This window comes from Somniosus microcephalus, chromosome 10 (assembly GCF_052327205.1).
Source record: "Somniosus microcephalus isolate GS21.2 chromosome 10, FLI_Smic_1.0, whole genome shotgun sequence".
Classification (NCBI taxonomy): Eukaryota; Metazoa; Chordata; class Chondrichthyes; order Squaliformes; family Somniosidae; genus Somniosus; species Somniosus microcephalus.
Window position 1 is genome coordinate 219,300,505 of NC_140996.1, and position 16,514 is coordinate 219,317,018.

The 16,514-nt window shown below is 41.2% G+C and overlaps 1 protein-coding gene across 2 annotated transcripts in view; it reads right to left on the reverse strand.

Moving 5' to 3' along the window:
• The window catches only part of prkx (protein kinase X-linked), a 130,339-nt gene that overhangs the window by 17,861 nt on the left and 95,964 nt on the right, over positions 1-16,514 (reverse strand). The window contains exons 6-7 of one of the 2 annotated variants that reach the window (XM_085999656.1): positions 10,130-10,187; positions 7,553-7,650 (exon numbers count right to left, since the gene is read on the reverse strand). In XM_085999656.1, the coding sequence (XP_085855782.1) occupies positions 7,582-7,650; positions 10,130-10,187 (127 nt within the window). In that variant the 3' untranslated portion in view covers positions 7,553-7,581. The remainder of the gene's footprint in view (positions 1-7,552; positions 7,651-10,129; positions 10,188-16,514) is intronic. The other variant, XM_085999655.1, reaches the window with a different exon arrangement.

The following is a 16,514-nucleotide window of genomic DNA, read 5'->3' on the forward strand; positions in this document are numbered from 1 at the left end:
CCTGCTTATCCCAGAGTCTGGAAGCAATCTAACAGTGCACCTGAGACATGCTGCCAGGAGGAAACACTACAAGCTTAAATTGTGAGCAGTTCAATTTCTGGTAGTACAGGTACACTATCCCTTATCCGAAAGCCTTGGGACCAGCTGAGTTTCGGTTTTCAGAAGGTATTATAATAAGACTGGGAAATTTGTATTTAATATAAATTTTAAAAGTTCAAGCTACCTCTTGCGACTGTTCCGTGTCTCATTCCCCTTCCTGCTTCTCTGGAAAGCCGGATATCGGCTGACTCCTACTAAGCTGGCCCGCAAATCAGGTCGGGGGTCGGGTGGGGAAAAAAGAATATCGGACGGGCCACGGTTCGGGTCGGGTGGGGGGGGGGGGGAGAAAAGAATATCGGACGGGCCGCTGTATTGTTGGGTTCACTCTCCCGGTACCTCCTTCACACTGCCCGGCTCGGCCTGCAATCTCCTACCCAGGAGGGAACTCTGTGACCCTCTGCCCTGCTCAGCGTAAGTCGTGCGCCACTCTGGTCATGTCGTGCACACGGCTTACGCTGAACGAAAAAACTTTCGGTTTTTAGAGGTTTTCGGAAGTTCGGATAAAGGATAGTCTACCTGTACTCGAAAATTAGGAGTATTCGGAGTACCTTTACATAGCAACGCTGGCAGAACACTAAAGTATGCAACTTTGAAAAAGAAACACATGAAATTCGCTTCATCTTGGAATTTATTTTCCTCCATTCACCATTTCCTGCTTTAAACTCATGCCAACCATTTGCTAACAGTGTATGGAAAATGTATTCAATTTTTAACAATGATTATGATGGGTCACTGCTGAAAACAATTAAAGGATTGACTCCAACTTAAAGCTGTACAGATCAGTCACTAGTGGGCTGTTCCACCAATTGAAACTAAGCACCCTTCCCCAACCTCCCAAGGCATGAATGAAAGCTGTAACTGTACTAAATGCCTCGCAAGAACATAATGAAACGAACCACAGAAATCACATCAGGAGTACCAATTGCTACACTAAAAAGACAGACTGCTTGTACTTAGCTTGAGTTAACATTCTACAAGATCGCATATCAGGCAAACTTCTGAACTTCATCTAAGTGGTTTGTTACAGTGTTGGCTTTGAACTCTTCACATTCCTTCCCCCCACCACCCCCCCCCCCAAAAAAAAAATCTGGATGAAGTTACTGCAAGGATTGGTGCTGGGTCCTTTGCTGTTTGTAGTGTACATTAATGATTTAGATATGAATGTAGGAGGTATGAACAGTAAGTTCGCAGATAACACGGAAATTGGTGGAGTGGTAAATAGAAAGGAAGGAAGCCTCAGGCTGCAGAACGATATAGATGGGTTGGTTAGATGGGCAGAACAGTGGCAAATGAAATTTAACCCTGAAAAATATGTGAGGTGATGCATTTTGGGAGGACTAACAAGGCAAGGGAATACACAATGAATGGTAGGACCCTAGGAAAGACAGAGAATCAGAGGGACCTTGGTGTGCATGTACATAGATCCCTGAAGGCAGCAAGACAGGTAGATAAGGTGGTTAAAAAGGGATATGGGATACTTATATTCTATGCCTCGGCTAATGAAGGCAAGAGCAGGGAGGTTATGATGGAGCTGTACAAAATGCTGGTTAGGCCTCAGCTGGAATACTGCATGCAGTTCTGGTCACCACACTATAGGAAGGATGCAACTGCATTGGAGAGGGTGCAGAGGAGATTCACCAGGATGTTACCTGGGCTGGAGCGCTTCAACTATGAAGAGAGAGGACAGGCTGGGGTTGTTTTCCTTAGAGCAGAGAAGGCTGAGGGGGGACCTGATTGAGGTGTACAAAATTATGAGGGGCATAGATAGGGTAGATAGAAAGAAACTTTTCCCCTTAGAAGAGAGGTCAATAACCAGGGGGCATAGTTTCAAGGTAAGGGGCAGGAGGTTTAGAGGGGATGAGGAAAAACTTTTTCACCCAGAGGGTGGTTGGAATCTGGAACTCACTGCCTGAAAGGGTGGCAGAGGCAGGAACCCTCTCAACATTCAAGAAGCATTTAGATGAGCACTTGAAATGCCATAGCATACAAGGCTACGGACCAAGTGCTGGAAAATGGGATTAGAATAGACAGGGCTTGATGGCTGGCGCGGACACAATGGTCCTAAGGGCTTCTTTCTGTGCTGTATGACTAATAATGGCGAGACTAAGTTATTACAAGGTAAATCTGACATCAACTTTTGGCATCCGCACATGCGCAGTTAAATGTGGAAATCCAGAAGTTGCTGTCAAAGATACCGTACCCCACTGGGTGCGCTGTTGCAGTCCTTGCCGATAAGACTCTGAACTGAAATCACTGTAATGACGTGAACCTGGGGTACTTACCCACTAGTTCCGAACTAAATATGGCTGAAAATGTTAGAGCTGGTACATTTAGGAGTAAGTGAGTTTTTAATGGCATAAGAAGTGATAATTACTGCTGAACACCACCTCTGGCCTTGAAAACTTAATTTTACAAGTGCAGAGTCCCATTAGTAAGAAAATTAATGTGGCAGATTTTTTTTTTTTTTTAAATGTTCTTTTTCCTGTTTGTCTTATCTCTCTCCCTTAATCCCATCTGTATTTCTAATCTTTATTTCACTTCCTGTACATCATTTAAATGTAATTTGTATTTCCTGCTTTATACTTCCTGGTTTTGACTCTGCCTAGCTCAGTGGGGATACTTCAGTCTGCTTGGTTGAAGAGCCTCGCTGCTGCGTGCCCTGTTCAGACACCACAGATCCTCTATAGAGGGCGCTGCACTGAAGCAGATGCCGAATTAATAGGAATCTCCACTGACAGGCCTGCAAAAAGTCTATGGGCAGTTGTCAGCGAGGTGAATGGCAAAAGCTGTTCTTCACTGCCGAGAGAAAAATCCAGACCATTGTATTTATTAGGTTCCATATAGCAAAATAACAATTTGGATTTTATATATCGACTTGCATTTTAATTCTAAAAATGCTAACCAATTTTTTTTTAAAGCTCATATCTTAACTTCAATCCTAATCCAATCAAGTGAACAGTTGCATAAATTAGTGTCACTCATCAGACACAAAAAATACAAAGCAAGAGTATAAAAATAAATACATCTCTTGCACTGTATACATGCACTTAGACCTGCCGGCAATGTTTTATCATTTTTAACTTTGTCAGACGACTGAAGAGTGGAGATTAAGAAGGGTAGGAGATTGTGGAGGGGATATTCAACTGTACACTGAGGATTTACTCATCTGAAGTCACGAATATATCAGTGTTCACTTTCAGGTCTCCTCTATGTACTTTTACCCATGACAAAGCAGTGTCCTCCCTGAGGAGGGGTGGGGGGTACACCTACTGGGCTTGTAGCATCTGGTTAATGGAGCAGTTACGAAAGACAAAACCGATTTGCTGAATTTCTGTTCTGTTTTGGGAGGGGGATGAAGAGATGAGAGAAGACAGGAGGAAAGAGAGAGAGAGAGTAACCATGGAAACTCTAACTTATACTAAAAGTACAATCAGTTGCCACCCTGCAATGCAAGACAGAATCAAACTTACACATCACCAGAACTCTCAGCAAAGCACTTCAAATATATTTGGTACTAAAAGTGTCCTACTTGGATCGATGACCACACAGTATCATATAATCAGAAGGCAACTGTCAAAGCCCAATGTGTGCTTTTGAGCTCAAACTATCCCCGTCAGAGTTTGTCTTTACTTAATATTTACCTACATAACAGTTACTATGCTTCAAAAGTAAATCACTGGATGCAAAGCACTAGGATATGATATGGTGCTATGCAAGTGCAAGTTTAAACGCCTACCTAACCATCCCAATCCAAAGAGGAGGCATGTCTTCTCTTTCTCACTCTCATAATCCAAAGTGCACACCGAGAGTTTGTTGTAAATTCAGTCACGCCCTGTTGATGCCTTTCTGATGTAGCTCTGAAGAGAGGTTTAATAGTGATTGCTGTAGCCCAACACCACCTTGAGAAATGAAGAACTTATTCACATTTGGACTGCACAGTGCAGAATAATGCCTGAGGTTGTAGTCATGCGATAGTTTCTTTAAAAAAAGGCGAGGTGAAGTTTGATTTGGAGTACTGGCTCCAGGGCTAAAAGCACAACAGGGAAGGCATGGGGGCAGAAGAGGGATTGATGAACCTATTTTACACAGGATTTCATTGCAACATGCACAGCAATGCACCATAAACAGCCACATTTAATAAAGCTTTTGGAGTTAATTGTGAATTAATATTTACTTCTAGTTACAACCATCTTTGCAAACTGTACCTGCATACAGAAAACCAATTTCAGAACAAAGTACTTTGCAGGCATGCTTATTCTAATGATGTTCTGCATGTTCCTGGTCTATTTTCCTGCCATGACCGCCACTGCTGATAAAGATATAATGTATTTTGGCAAAGGCAAAGCTACACCTGTGGTTTTATTATATAAAACATATAGCAAATACATTCAAAGTTTTATGGGAATTAGCATTTTAGATTCGAAAGTGATGTCAAAATACTAGAAGTTGATGACAAGTGAAATCAAATGTTTCCAACCAGATTTGCACGGTTTAAAAAAAAAAAAACATTTTTACAATCAATTTGTTGATACCATCCTAAAAATTAAATTTCAATTACTGTGTATTCACTCACTTCATGTGAATGTTGGAGACATTACTTGTTGCTCTCAAGTCGTTCTGTAACGTGGGTAATTGCAGTGTCACCATTTTGTAAAAACAAATGCTACCCTGGGCTATCCTGCTGATAAATGCAGCCCCACATCATTATTATTCAGTAATCTGACCTGTAAACCACAATCTGAAACTCTGCTTTCTCAAATGATTTGCAGCTGCAATAAGCCTGGCAGAGCTCTAGGATATAATACATCAGTTTATCAACAACCTACTCCATAAGAGAACTATAAATATTATATAAACTGTTAGGCAAGATTTATTTGTGGGATTTGGCAAAACTAAGTAAGCTGTGAAATCCTGTCCTGCTCAGAGGGCCATCGTCGCTGAATGGCCAAGAATAATTATAACAGAACCTGAAGCTACAGTTTAAGGGTAAACCCGCTAACTGCTCCTCTTCCTTGTGCTACATTTAAGTCAATTTGTTGCAAAGTTCATATCTCTTTAAAAAAGTAAATATTGCAAAACCCCAACACCAAGTTAAAATGCCAGAAATCTTTACAAAAAAAACCCTGAACGAATTGGAAACCAAGCTGAATCTCCCATTAAATATCACTGTTGCAGTTTGGCTGATTTTTACCCTAAAAATAAATCTCAGGACGCGAGAGATGATCTGGCTTTAACCAATATATTACTGTTACTCATTCTGATTTGTAACCTGCGAAATATTTAGTTTGATCTTAATGCTTTGAAAGCACACACAGAAACCACAAACATGAAACTCATGACCGTGCCCCCATTATACTGCAGCTACTGATCCTTTTCAAATAGTATAAGGGGCTTCATAGTTGACTACAATTCCTCCACATCGAAAAAAAATTGGCCTAGGTTTATCTGTAAATTTTAAAGGCTGTTTTCGACCAATCAAGACCTGGAACATTGGTCTGACCAATCTTAGAAATGATCTTCGAGATCCAAAAGATGCTTTTGCCGAACAAGTCATCTCTCATCTGCGCCACCAGCAGCAAGATTATGCCTGGATGAAATTGGTCATCCACAGGGCAGAGGGTTACAGTTCTCCCTCCCCTTGAGGCTCCCCAATGGTCTATTTGCCACTAATAAAGCATTACTACTCTATTAATTGGGCAGAGGAGAGAAAGAGTAAATCATATAAATATAGAACTTTATGCAGTGTTATACTCCCAACAGGCAGTTTTATTATATACAATTATAGCAAAAATTCTCAACTACTTTATTAGATTTGTTCCACGCATACTATATTTGTATACTGCTCTCAAAGGAATTACAGTATATTTATGATCAGATTTCTTAAATTACAGGAAATGGAAACGTCTCAGTGTAAGGCCATCTATACAACTAAACAAGTTTGATTTGACAATTCCATTAAGCAGCCATTTTCTGTTTCGCAATAAATTCTTAAAACACAATGAAAACCATGAGGTTTTGTATTTAAAGGTATTCTGCTGATGAACTATTACTATATAACCATACCTTGTATCAAGGAAATCAAACACGATGACAAATTGCCTTTATCTTTACTGGTAACAACTGCACCACTATCAAATGCTAATCTTCCCATCTCATGGTGTAAAGGCACAACCAGTCGACCTTTGTAATTAGAGTTGCCATATACGAGAAATTGACCCCATATACTCTCCATCACCAAGACTGCCTATTTCCCCCATCTCAAACTTTCATACATTCCTCTGCCTCAAGATGAAGGAACGCTCATACATTTCTTTGACTTCCTGAATCGATGGTTCTCATTGCTGGCCCCCTGTCCTTTTCACCTCTATATAATCTTCAGCTCATCAAAAACTGGGCTGCTCAGATATTATTCTGCACCAATTCTCTCTCGCCCATTTCACCCCCATCCTTGTTGGCCTATATTGGCTTCAGTGTGCCTTCAGTGTGCCAGTGCAGCCTTCGGTCGCCTGAGGAAGAGTGTGTTTGAAGACCAGGACCTCAAACCCGGCACTAAGCTCATGGTCTACAGAACAGCAGTGATACCCGCCCTGCTGTATGCCTCAGAGACATGGACCATGTGCAGCAGGCACCTCAAAGCACCGGTGAGGTACCACCAACGCTGCCTCCGCAAGATCCTGCAAATCCATTGGCAGGATAGGCGCACCGACGTCAGTGTTCTTGCTCAGGCCAACATCCCCAGCATTGAAGCTTTGACCACGCTTGATCAGCTCCGATGGACGGGTCACATTGTCTGCATGCCCGATACGAGACTCCCAAAACAAGCGCTCTATTCGGAGCTCCAGCACGGCAAGAGAGCCCCAGGTGGGCAGAGGAAACGCTTCAAGGACACCCTCAAAGCCTCCTTGAAAAAGTGCAACATCCCCACCAACACCTGGGAATCCCTGGCCCAAGACCGCACAAAGTGGAGGAGAAGCATCCGGGAAGGCGCCGAACACAGAGTCTCTTCGCCGGGAGCAAGCGGAATCCAAGCGCAGGCAGCGCACGTCAACCCAAGCACCCCACCCACCCGCCCCTTCAACCACCGTCTGCCCCACCCGTGACAGAGACTGTAGGTCCCGCATTGGACTAATCAGTCACCTGCGAGCTCATTTTTAATGTGGAAGCAAGTCACCCTCGGTTCCGAGGGACTGCCTAAGAAGAGAAGATACTGGCTTCCTGTCCCCCAATACGTCATTTAAAATCCTTGTCCCTTTCTTTAAATCCCTCCAAGGCCCTACCCCTCACCATCTCTAAAACCTTCTCCAGAGCTACAACCACACCCCGAACTGTCGAGTCCAGCCACTTGTGCATCCCACTTCCCTTTACCCCAGTCAGCCTTCTAGGTCCCACTTTCTGCAATTCCATCCCTACACCCCTCAGCCTCTCCACTTTTAAGATCCTCATTAAAACCCACCTCTTTGACCAAGCTTTGCATCATTCCTCCTAATCTCTCCTCCTTTGACTTGGCGTCCATTTTCCACATGCTTCTGTGAAGCGCACTGGGGCGTTTTTCTATGTTAAAAGTGTTATATAAATGCAAGTTGTTATTTTTTTAGTAAGTAGTGAGTTTTAAAATTTTAAACAAAACAGAAATAGCACAAATACAAAACTAATACCGTTTGGTATATTAAAGCTCCTTTGTGAAAAGGCACGTGACAATTTATAAAAACTGGACTTTGAGATTATTGTGTGTTCAGTTTATAGAATATAGAACATTGCCCTTTTCAGAAATTTGCACCCCGAGTAATCAGCTGATCTTCCCTCACTCTGCTATATACAAGCCCCGAGTCTTCGACTAAAGCAGAGAGCATCGAGATACCAAGCAACAGGAAGAGCACTGAAATGCAACACAATAACTGGTAGGGCAGCACCTAGCTATGCAAGATTATCAAGAAAAATAAGGCATTGGCTGGGTGGAAGCCTCATATGTGCAAATTGAATCTCTTTCAAAGATCCAGGTGGACATGTAGTAGTAATCCCAGCATAAAATGGGTGAACTAAAACTCTCTCCACTGGGCCCAACCCTGGCTTGGACCATCACCAGGGGGGAGGGAGGGAGAAAAGAACAAACTTACATTTATATCGCACCTTTCATGTCTCAGGGCATCCCAATGTGCTACACAGTCAATTACTTGTTGAATTACTTAGTCACTGCTACTTGTAGGACCCTGCTGTGCAGCATTTGCCTACAAAACAATGAGATGAATAACCCATTAAACTGTTTTGGTGGTGTTGGTTGAAAGATAAATGTTGAACAGGACACTAGAACTTCCAGCTCTTCTTGGGGAAAAAATACCATGGGATCTTATGACAACCTGAACAGTCAGGATCTCACCAAAAAGACCGCACCTCCGACAATACAGCACTGAAATGTCTGCCTAGAATTATTTGCTCAAATCCTGAGTTAGGGCTTGAATCTACATCCTACTAACTAAAGAGAGGAGGTTGCTACCACCAAGTTAAACTGACTTGGTTCACTCATCCCTATTTAGTAATGAGGTTTACCTAAAACAAAATCCACAGATTGAAGCATCTTTCCTATATGAAAGGTTCACACCTATTCCACATCATCCAAGTGATAATTTTCTTCCAATAAAAGTGACTTCACAGGAGAATTACCGATGAGGCCCATTTGACTCATTTCATCTATTCAGAATGATCCTAAAGTTCTGCCATTGCAGTATCCAATTGGTTCTTAAATGATTCCAGAGTTTTCATTTCCACCATTATCTGGGAGTCCATTCCATTTGTTGATTAGTGTGTGAAGAACTTCCTGGTATGAGTTCTAAATTTGTCTTTAACTAGTTTAAACCTGCAGCCCCTTATTCTACTCCGTTAAAATCAAAGTAATTTTCCAGTTTTACCTTTTCCATACCATTTATAATAATGCATATCTCGAGAAGATCCCCTCGACGACATCTCCTTCCAAGGTAGAAGAGCCTAAGTGTCCCCAGTATTTGCTCATTAATAAGAGCTGTAAGACTGGGGGTCAAGTGCAGTGACTCTATTCCGTACTGCCTCCACAGCTTGAATGCCACCCTTGTGGCCTGATAACTTGAAATAGGCACAGTATTCAAAATATGGTCTAACCAAAGCACTGCAGTTTGATCATAACTTCCCGAGTTGTATTCTACGATTAGCTTTTCACCTAACATTCTGTTGGGTTTATTCATTGCTGCTCTGCGTAGGTTGGACATTTTGAGCATTGAGCCTCCCAAGATTCCAAGTCTTTTTCAATTTCATTCTTCAACACGGGAGTTGCCTATTTTTCTTTTCAACGTGCAATACTTTACATTTGTCTGTATTAAATTTCATCTTCCATTGTTCTACCCCCTTGCATATTTTGTCCAGCTCATTCTGTAATTTCTGCACTGCCTGCTTGAATGTCACAGACTCTCCTAGTTTGGCATCACTACTGCATTAGGTTTCGGAACTGGTAGATAAAAGCAGTCGCGAGTTCTGGATAATTTTTTATTTTGAAGTTGAACACATAAATCTAAGTATCTGTTCATTTGCCCACATTTGTTTCTGTGCTTGATGGTTTTAAATTGATGGTCAGAAACAGTCTGGGAGTAAAAGACGGTGGGAAGAATTTGCTGCACTTGCAAGAAGTTCTGTTCAAGTGGTATTAAGAACAGAAAGTATGGGCTGTAGGCTGCATTCCTCACTGAAAGGTTCACTGGAGAGAGTTCTACTCAAACCATCTGTTCCCAGCTCGTCTTGGCTCAGCAGTTTTAAAAATTAGAGAATAGAAATAAAGGTTAACTAGTAAGTGTACAAAAATCATGTAGCAATTCGGACAATACAGATCCCTTTAACAGTATTGATGCTTACCTACAATTAAAAGCAGTGATTGGTCACCAGTTCTAAAGAATAGGGCAACTGCTCAAAACTTTACATCAATTATATAATTTCCAAAACTCTGGTTTCAAATAAAATTTGATGCAACTAATGTTATTTGGTGGTTTCTATCAATGTATCTGTTACTTACCTTCATATTTCCTAATCGCCTTGTCCGGTCAATAACTAGAAGCTTTTTTATGAGGTCTCTAAAACATAAAATGATAAGTTACATGTAACATCAAAAGTATTATTTCCTATACAATAATAGATTTGGTAAACATTAATAGGTCTCATTTGCACACACATGAAACAGGTTACAAGTAAATCCATTAAAGTTTTCTAAAAATACTATTGCTGGCTAGTAACAGATCTGGTAATTGTTATTTTTTTTTTTTTTTTAAACTGACTTTTTAACAATTGAAAGGTTAGTCTAAGAATTGAAGTGCTGTAATTTTGTACAAATTACTCTAAATGGAAGGTGATCGTAGGTAAATGTTCCATTTCCTTTTTTGAAATATTAGTAGCTCTCCTGTGACATTGCTCATGGTTATTCCAAGGCACAGACTAGAGGGAAAAGTAAAGCAGGCAAGCCAGGAAAACAGGTCAATTATCAATAGCAGAGGCATAGAAACTGTTACAATCCAAAGATCTAAACTCCCATAACGGAACAGAAGGCAATCTTGAACTCGAGGACATAGGAAGGTAGGAATAGGAATAGGTCATTCAGCACTTCAATCCTGTTCCGCAATGCAATTAGACCGTGTACCTCAACCCATTTACTTGACTTTGCTCCATATCCCTCGATACCCTTACCTAACAAAAATCTAATCCGTCTCAGTCTTGAAAATTTCAACTAACTCAGCATCCACAGCATTTTCGGGGTTTTTGGGGGGCGGGGAAAGGGAGAAAGAGCTCCAGATTACCACTATTCTGTGTGAGAAACAGTGCTTCCTGGCTTCTGTCCTAACTAGCTTAGCTCTAGTTATATTATGCTACCTTGTGCTGGATTTCCCCACCAGAAATAATAGTGACGTATATTATTTGAAGCATAACAGGGCTGGGTAAGTTTATAGGGGCGTTTTGAGATTTCTTCCCCCAGAATATTTAATGTTTTGTAATGATACCTTTTTTTTTATTTATTTAGGGACATACAGCAGGGTGCATAAATGGCCACTGAAAAAGGACTTGGAATTTTTTTCTGGTTCTTTTTAGTAAATGGTAATTTATGAACAATACTGTGCGTGTACAGTCGTGCTTTTTAGGGAATGTGAAATTTGAGTCAATCAGCATTCTCTATTCACTATGATCACAGGTATTATCACATGCCAAGCTAACACTCAACAGAAGCAAAATACGGTGACAGTCTTTATGTCTTTATGAAAGAGAAGGGAAGTACAGGGAACATACTTTTAGTATAAAGTGTTTTCCATGTATTATTTAAAAACTGAATGTGGCGTCTTCGACTTGGTAGCAGATAATCTCCTTTTGCATGGAGAGATGGATTTTCTGGTCTCTGCTCTGCAACCATTCCAATGATGTAGCCCATGTGCATAGTGTAACAACTCTGTTCATCTAGAAATATAGAAGATAGGAGCAGGAGTAGGCCATTCGGCCCCTCGAGCCTGCTCCGCCATTCAATGCGATCATGGCTGATCATCCAAATTCAGTAACCTGTCCCTGCCTTCTCCCCATATCCCTTGATCCCTTTAGCCTTAAGAAATATATCCAACTTCTTCTTGAATATATTTAATGAATTGGCCTCCACTGCCTTCTTTGGTAGAGAATTCCACAGATTCACCACTCTCTGGGTGAAGAAATTCCTCCTCATTTCTGTCCTAAATGGCTTACCCCTTATCCTTAGACTGTGACCCCTGGTTCTAGACTCCCCGACCATCGGGAACATCCTTCCTGCATCCAGTCCTGTCAGAATTTTATAAGTTTCATTAAGATCACCTCTCATTCTTCTAAACTCCAGTGAGTATAAGCCTAATTGACCCAATCTCTCCTCATACGTCATTCCTGCCATCCCAGGTATCAGCCTGGTGAATCTTCACTGAACTCCCTCCATGGCAAGAACATCCTTCCTCCGATAAGGCGACCAAAACTGCACACAATACTCAAGGTGCGGTCTCACCAAGGCCCTGTACAACTGCAGCAAGACATCCTTGTTCCTGTACTCGAACCCTCTTGCTACGAAGGCCAACATACCATTTGCCTTCTTAACCGCCTGCTGCACCTGCATGCTTACCTTCAGTGACTGGTGCACAAGGACACCCAGGTCTCGTTGCACTTCCCCTTCTCCTAATCTATTGCCATTCAGATAATAATCTGCCTTCCTGTTTTTGACACCAAAGTGGATAACCTTGCATTTATCCACATTATATTGCATCTGCCATGCTTCTGCCCAACCACACAACCTGTCCAAATCATCCTGGAGTTTCTCGGCATCCTCCTCACAGCACACATGCCCACCCAGCTTTATGTTGTCTGCAAACTTGGAGATATTACATCTAGTTCCCTTGTCTAGATCATTAATATATATTGTGAATAGCTGGGGTCCAAGGACCGATCCCTGCGGTACCCCACTAGTCACTGAAAAGGGAGTAGACACCTCAGACCAGCCTGGATGGTGATCCAGAGGTCAGTCTCCCTCCCTACCAAACCAGTCAAGTTATCTTGACCTCCAACAGCGATAGTTTCCTACATGTGCACAACATAACTACCCTAATACACCAATAGCTGCCTCTTAATAATGTGCAACAAACTGTACAGTGATATCATAAAATTTGTTTCTTTTCTGAAGGGAAAAGTACATAACAAAAGGAAGTCTCCTCCGGCACCTGTATGTTACCTACACAAAACATGGTTGATCTTTCTCCACCCAATTTATAGATAGATCCACAGCACAAACTACACATAAATCAGTTGCAGTTGCACTCTGAATCCAAGTTAACACCAGAGTATTTGTTAATAACTGTGGTTGGGGGAAGGGCAGACGGGGCTTTACCTTCAGTTAATTGTGCTATACCTGTGAGTGTCAATAAGCTGGGCACAAAAATATTCCAGCCACTGCACTGACCGCCCTCACGTCGATGAGCACAAACAGAAAGAAATATCATTCTACAGTTTAATGGATCAGTAGAAAATGAATTACTGTTGCAGTACCTAATTGCTGTGGTGAGACTCTTAGATCTCAAATCACTAGATAGCTTGGGTTGATTGTGGCAAACATTAAGATTCAAAATATCCACTAAAAAACTGATTACTTTTGATGATTTAATTCCCATACATTAAAAATAGAACAGGCGTATTACTATATGCCTGTCTGTTCATTTTTATAAAAATTGTATCGCATATATAAACTTGTATTTATATAGCTGCTTTCATGTCCTCAGGACATTCCAAAGTACTTTACAGCAAATGAATGTGAAGTGCTGTCACTGTGTTTGGAGGCAAACAACAGCTGATTTGTACAAATGGAAATTCCCCCAAAGCAGTGAGATGAATGACTAGTTAATCTGCTCTTGGTGGCAGTTGCTGAGGAATGCACATTAGCCAGGACAATGGGAGAACTCCCTGCTCATCTCTGAAAACATGCCATGGGGCCGTCTGTTTATCTGATCAGGGCCTCGGTTTAACATCCGAAGGGTATTAGGGTAGTCATCCGAAAGGCGACACCTTTGACATGCAGCACGCCCATAGTACGACCACATATGGAATACTACGCACAATTTTGGGCTCCTTCCAATAAGAGATCATACCAGGGATAAGGTGACTGAGTTAGGAGAAAAGATTAAAGCAACTAGGGCTATATGATTTGAACTGAGGAAGGGGAATTTGATGAGATGTTCAAGATCATATCATGAATAGATAGATAGATTAAATAAACAGAAATAATTTCCACTGGCCACAATCTCAAAAGAAGCACTAGAATTCACACAGCTATTAGAAGGGCTGAAGAGTGGAATACTGTGGCACAATTGGTGAATCCTTTACAATATTTTACAAAGGCAGTGGATAATTAGTTGAATATGTACAGGTATAGGGAAAAACCACAAGCAAGAAGCTCCTCCTGTGCTAACACTTATGTTTCTGATAGAAAAAGATAGAGAGAGATGGTAAGAACAGGAAAGCAAAAAGGAAAGTGTAAAGAGGAAAAAGAAAGCACCGACATTGAGAGCACACAACTGAACTTTAATTTTTTTTTTTTAGTAGCAGTGACACCATTAAATATAAACGAGAGCAGAGTACAGCTCTCAGAAGTCCTTGTAAAGGGGTATAGTGTGAACTAAGAGATGAAAATAAAACACCAGTGAGAAAGCGCAAAGCACACATATAATAGAAATATAGCAAAATAAAAGCTGTTTGGTTACGACAAGACATTGAAACAAACCGCAAGCAAAACCAAACATCAATTTTGATTCTCCCCATCAACCACCTCAGCTTCTACCTGTGTTGCATGAATTCTGCAGTGGGAGAATAGTGGCACTGTGCTGTCAGTGCTTTTGTAATGTCATAATAATCAGCAAGGAAATGGCCCCTTAAATCTGCTGCAATGTGCAAAGCATTTCCCAGCTACTATGGTGCAAAAGTACAGTGGAACTAAAGTAACCTGAACAGGGGAATATACTATTTATTCAGCAGAACTAATGTCCCACAATGTGGCAAGCATTTACATAACGGCCCAGAAATTTGGGTCTCCACGGGTGAGTATGCACGGGGTACTCACCCGTAGGCCGAATGGAAGTGCCGGTTTTCTGCATGCGCGGGAAACCGGCACTTCCGATCCTCTGAACGAAGAGGTTCAGAGGTCGAATGCGCGCGGAGGGGCTGCGCGTGCGCTTTGAACTTAGGTTTAGGTTTTTTTTTTTTTGCAGGTTTTCCCGGGATCGTAAGCCTGCAGGATTTAGAAATGTAAAAAGCAGGCGTAAGGCCTGCTTTTTACAAGGTAAGTGGTCAATTAATTAAAATTAAAACATTTTTTCCACAGGTTTATTTTTTTTTTTTAAAATACTTTAAAGCAAGGTAAGTTTATTTTTAGCCCTGTTAGAATATAAAATTATTTTTTTCAAAAATTTAAATTGTTTAAAATAGTTATTTAATGTAATTTATAGTTTATTTAAAAAGTGTGATTTAAAAAAATTTATTTGAAGGTTTACTGCTATTTTGGGGCCGTAGTATTTATAGGTTTAGACAGGTCTTCCTGTCAATCTTATGAATGGGCTTTTCCCTCCTCCGATTGGCTGCCCATGGCTCACGTGAGCCCAGGGGACGCATCGCACTAGCTGCGCCCCTGGGACACGCAAGCACTGCGCGCCGGCAGCTGGGCCAGGCCCCGGAGCGGAATTCCACGGGGCCCTACAGCTCAACTGCCAGCGCGCAAGGTAAGTGCAGGTCGGGGGCTTGCACCCGCGGGAAGCCCCCGACCCGAATTTCTGGGCCAACATTACAAGGTTACATCTTGTGCCAGCTGGCTGGGAGGAAATCTTGCAAATAAAATGTAATTTATCTGTATACAGCTTCAAATCGTATTAATTTTATTGAAAATGTAATGTACATGTTAGAATAAGTTAAGCAGAACACTTTTCATATATAAAGTAAAAAAATAGCAGACTACACCGTTAGAAAAGCCTGGTGTATACCCAAATAGGACCATGACTAACTAAACCTTAAAACAGTTATTTAACTCAGATTGTGGCCATCTGGATACCTGCAAAAATTCAATCGCCCATAAACGTTCACAATTGTGCTTTAAATTACTTTCACATGAAGGCTTGCAAACTGATGGGCTATGACTATGTTAAAAAGGTGTTAGAAAAATAAACCACCAGGAGGACAGTTAAAATAAACCATCTTACTCGACTGCTGCCCGATAAAGAATATATACAACATCCAGACTTGTAAAGAAAAAAGTGCATCACAGCTCAGGAGTAGCAGTGTTTCGTACAAAGTGAAAGGACACTGGTAATAGTTTAAAGAGGGAGATGGAGATGACTTATTTATTCATTTGTAGTGAATTTTTCACCCGATTTTTAAACACCTTTAAAGCAATTCTCAAACACAGTATGCAGCTGACAACTTTTCAGTGTACACTTTTTAAAAATGTTGATTTTTCCTAGTACATAACTTGTTACAATATTCAGTGCAAACCTATCACAACAGACACATGTATAACATTAGAGACATTAATCCAATCTCGGAGCTCAGATGGCTAAAATACCATTGAAATTTTGCTTGGAGTTAATGAGGTTGTATGAACTCCTCTATCAGCGATTTTATTTTTTGTGGAGAAACCAAGTTAAAAGACCAGTCAAATATAGGATACCACCAAAGCCGAGAAGGGCAAGAAAAAAGCAGCAAATCAGGATGTAGTGATTAGGTGACACTAAACATGGACATTAAATGGCTGAAGAGTCTAAGAGGAAGGAAAGAAGTAATGAAGTAAGGGGTGCCAGTTTTAAGATGCTGGGAAAGACAAAGTTCGGGTAAGAGATCATGCAGTGAATCTTAATTTCACCACAGTGAGGGTGTAG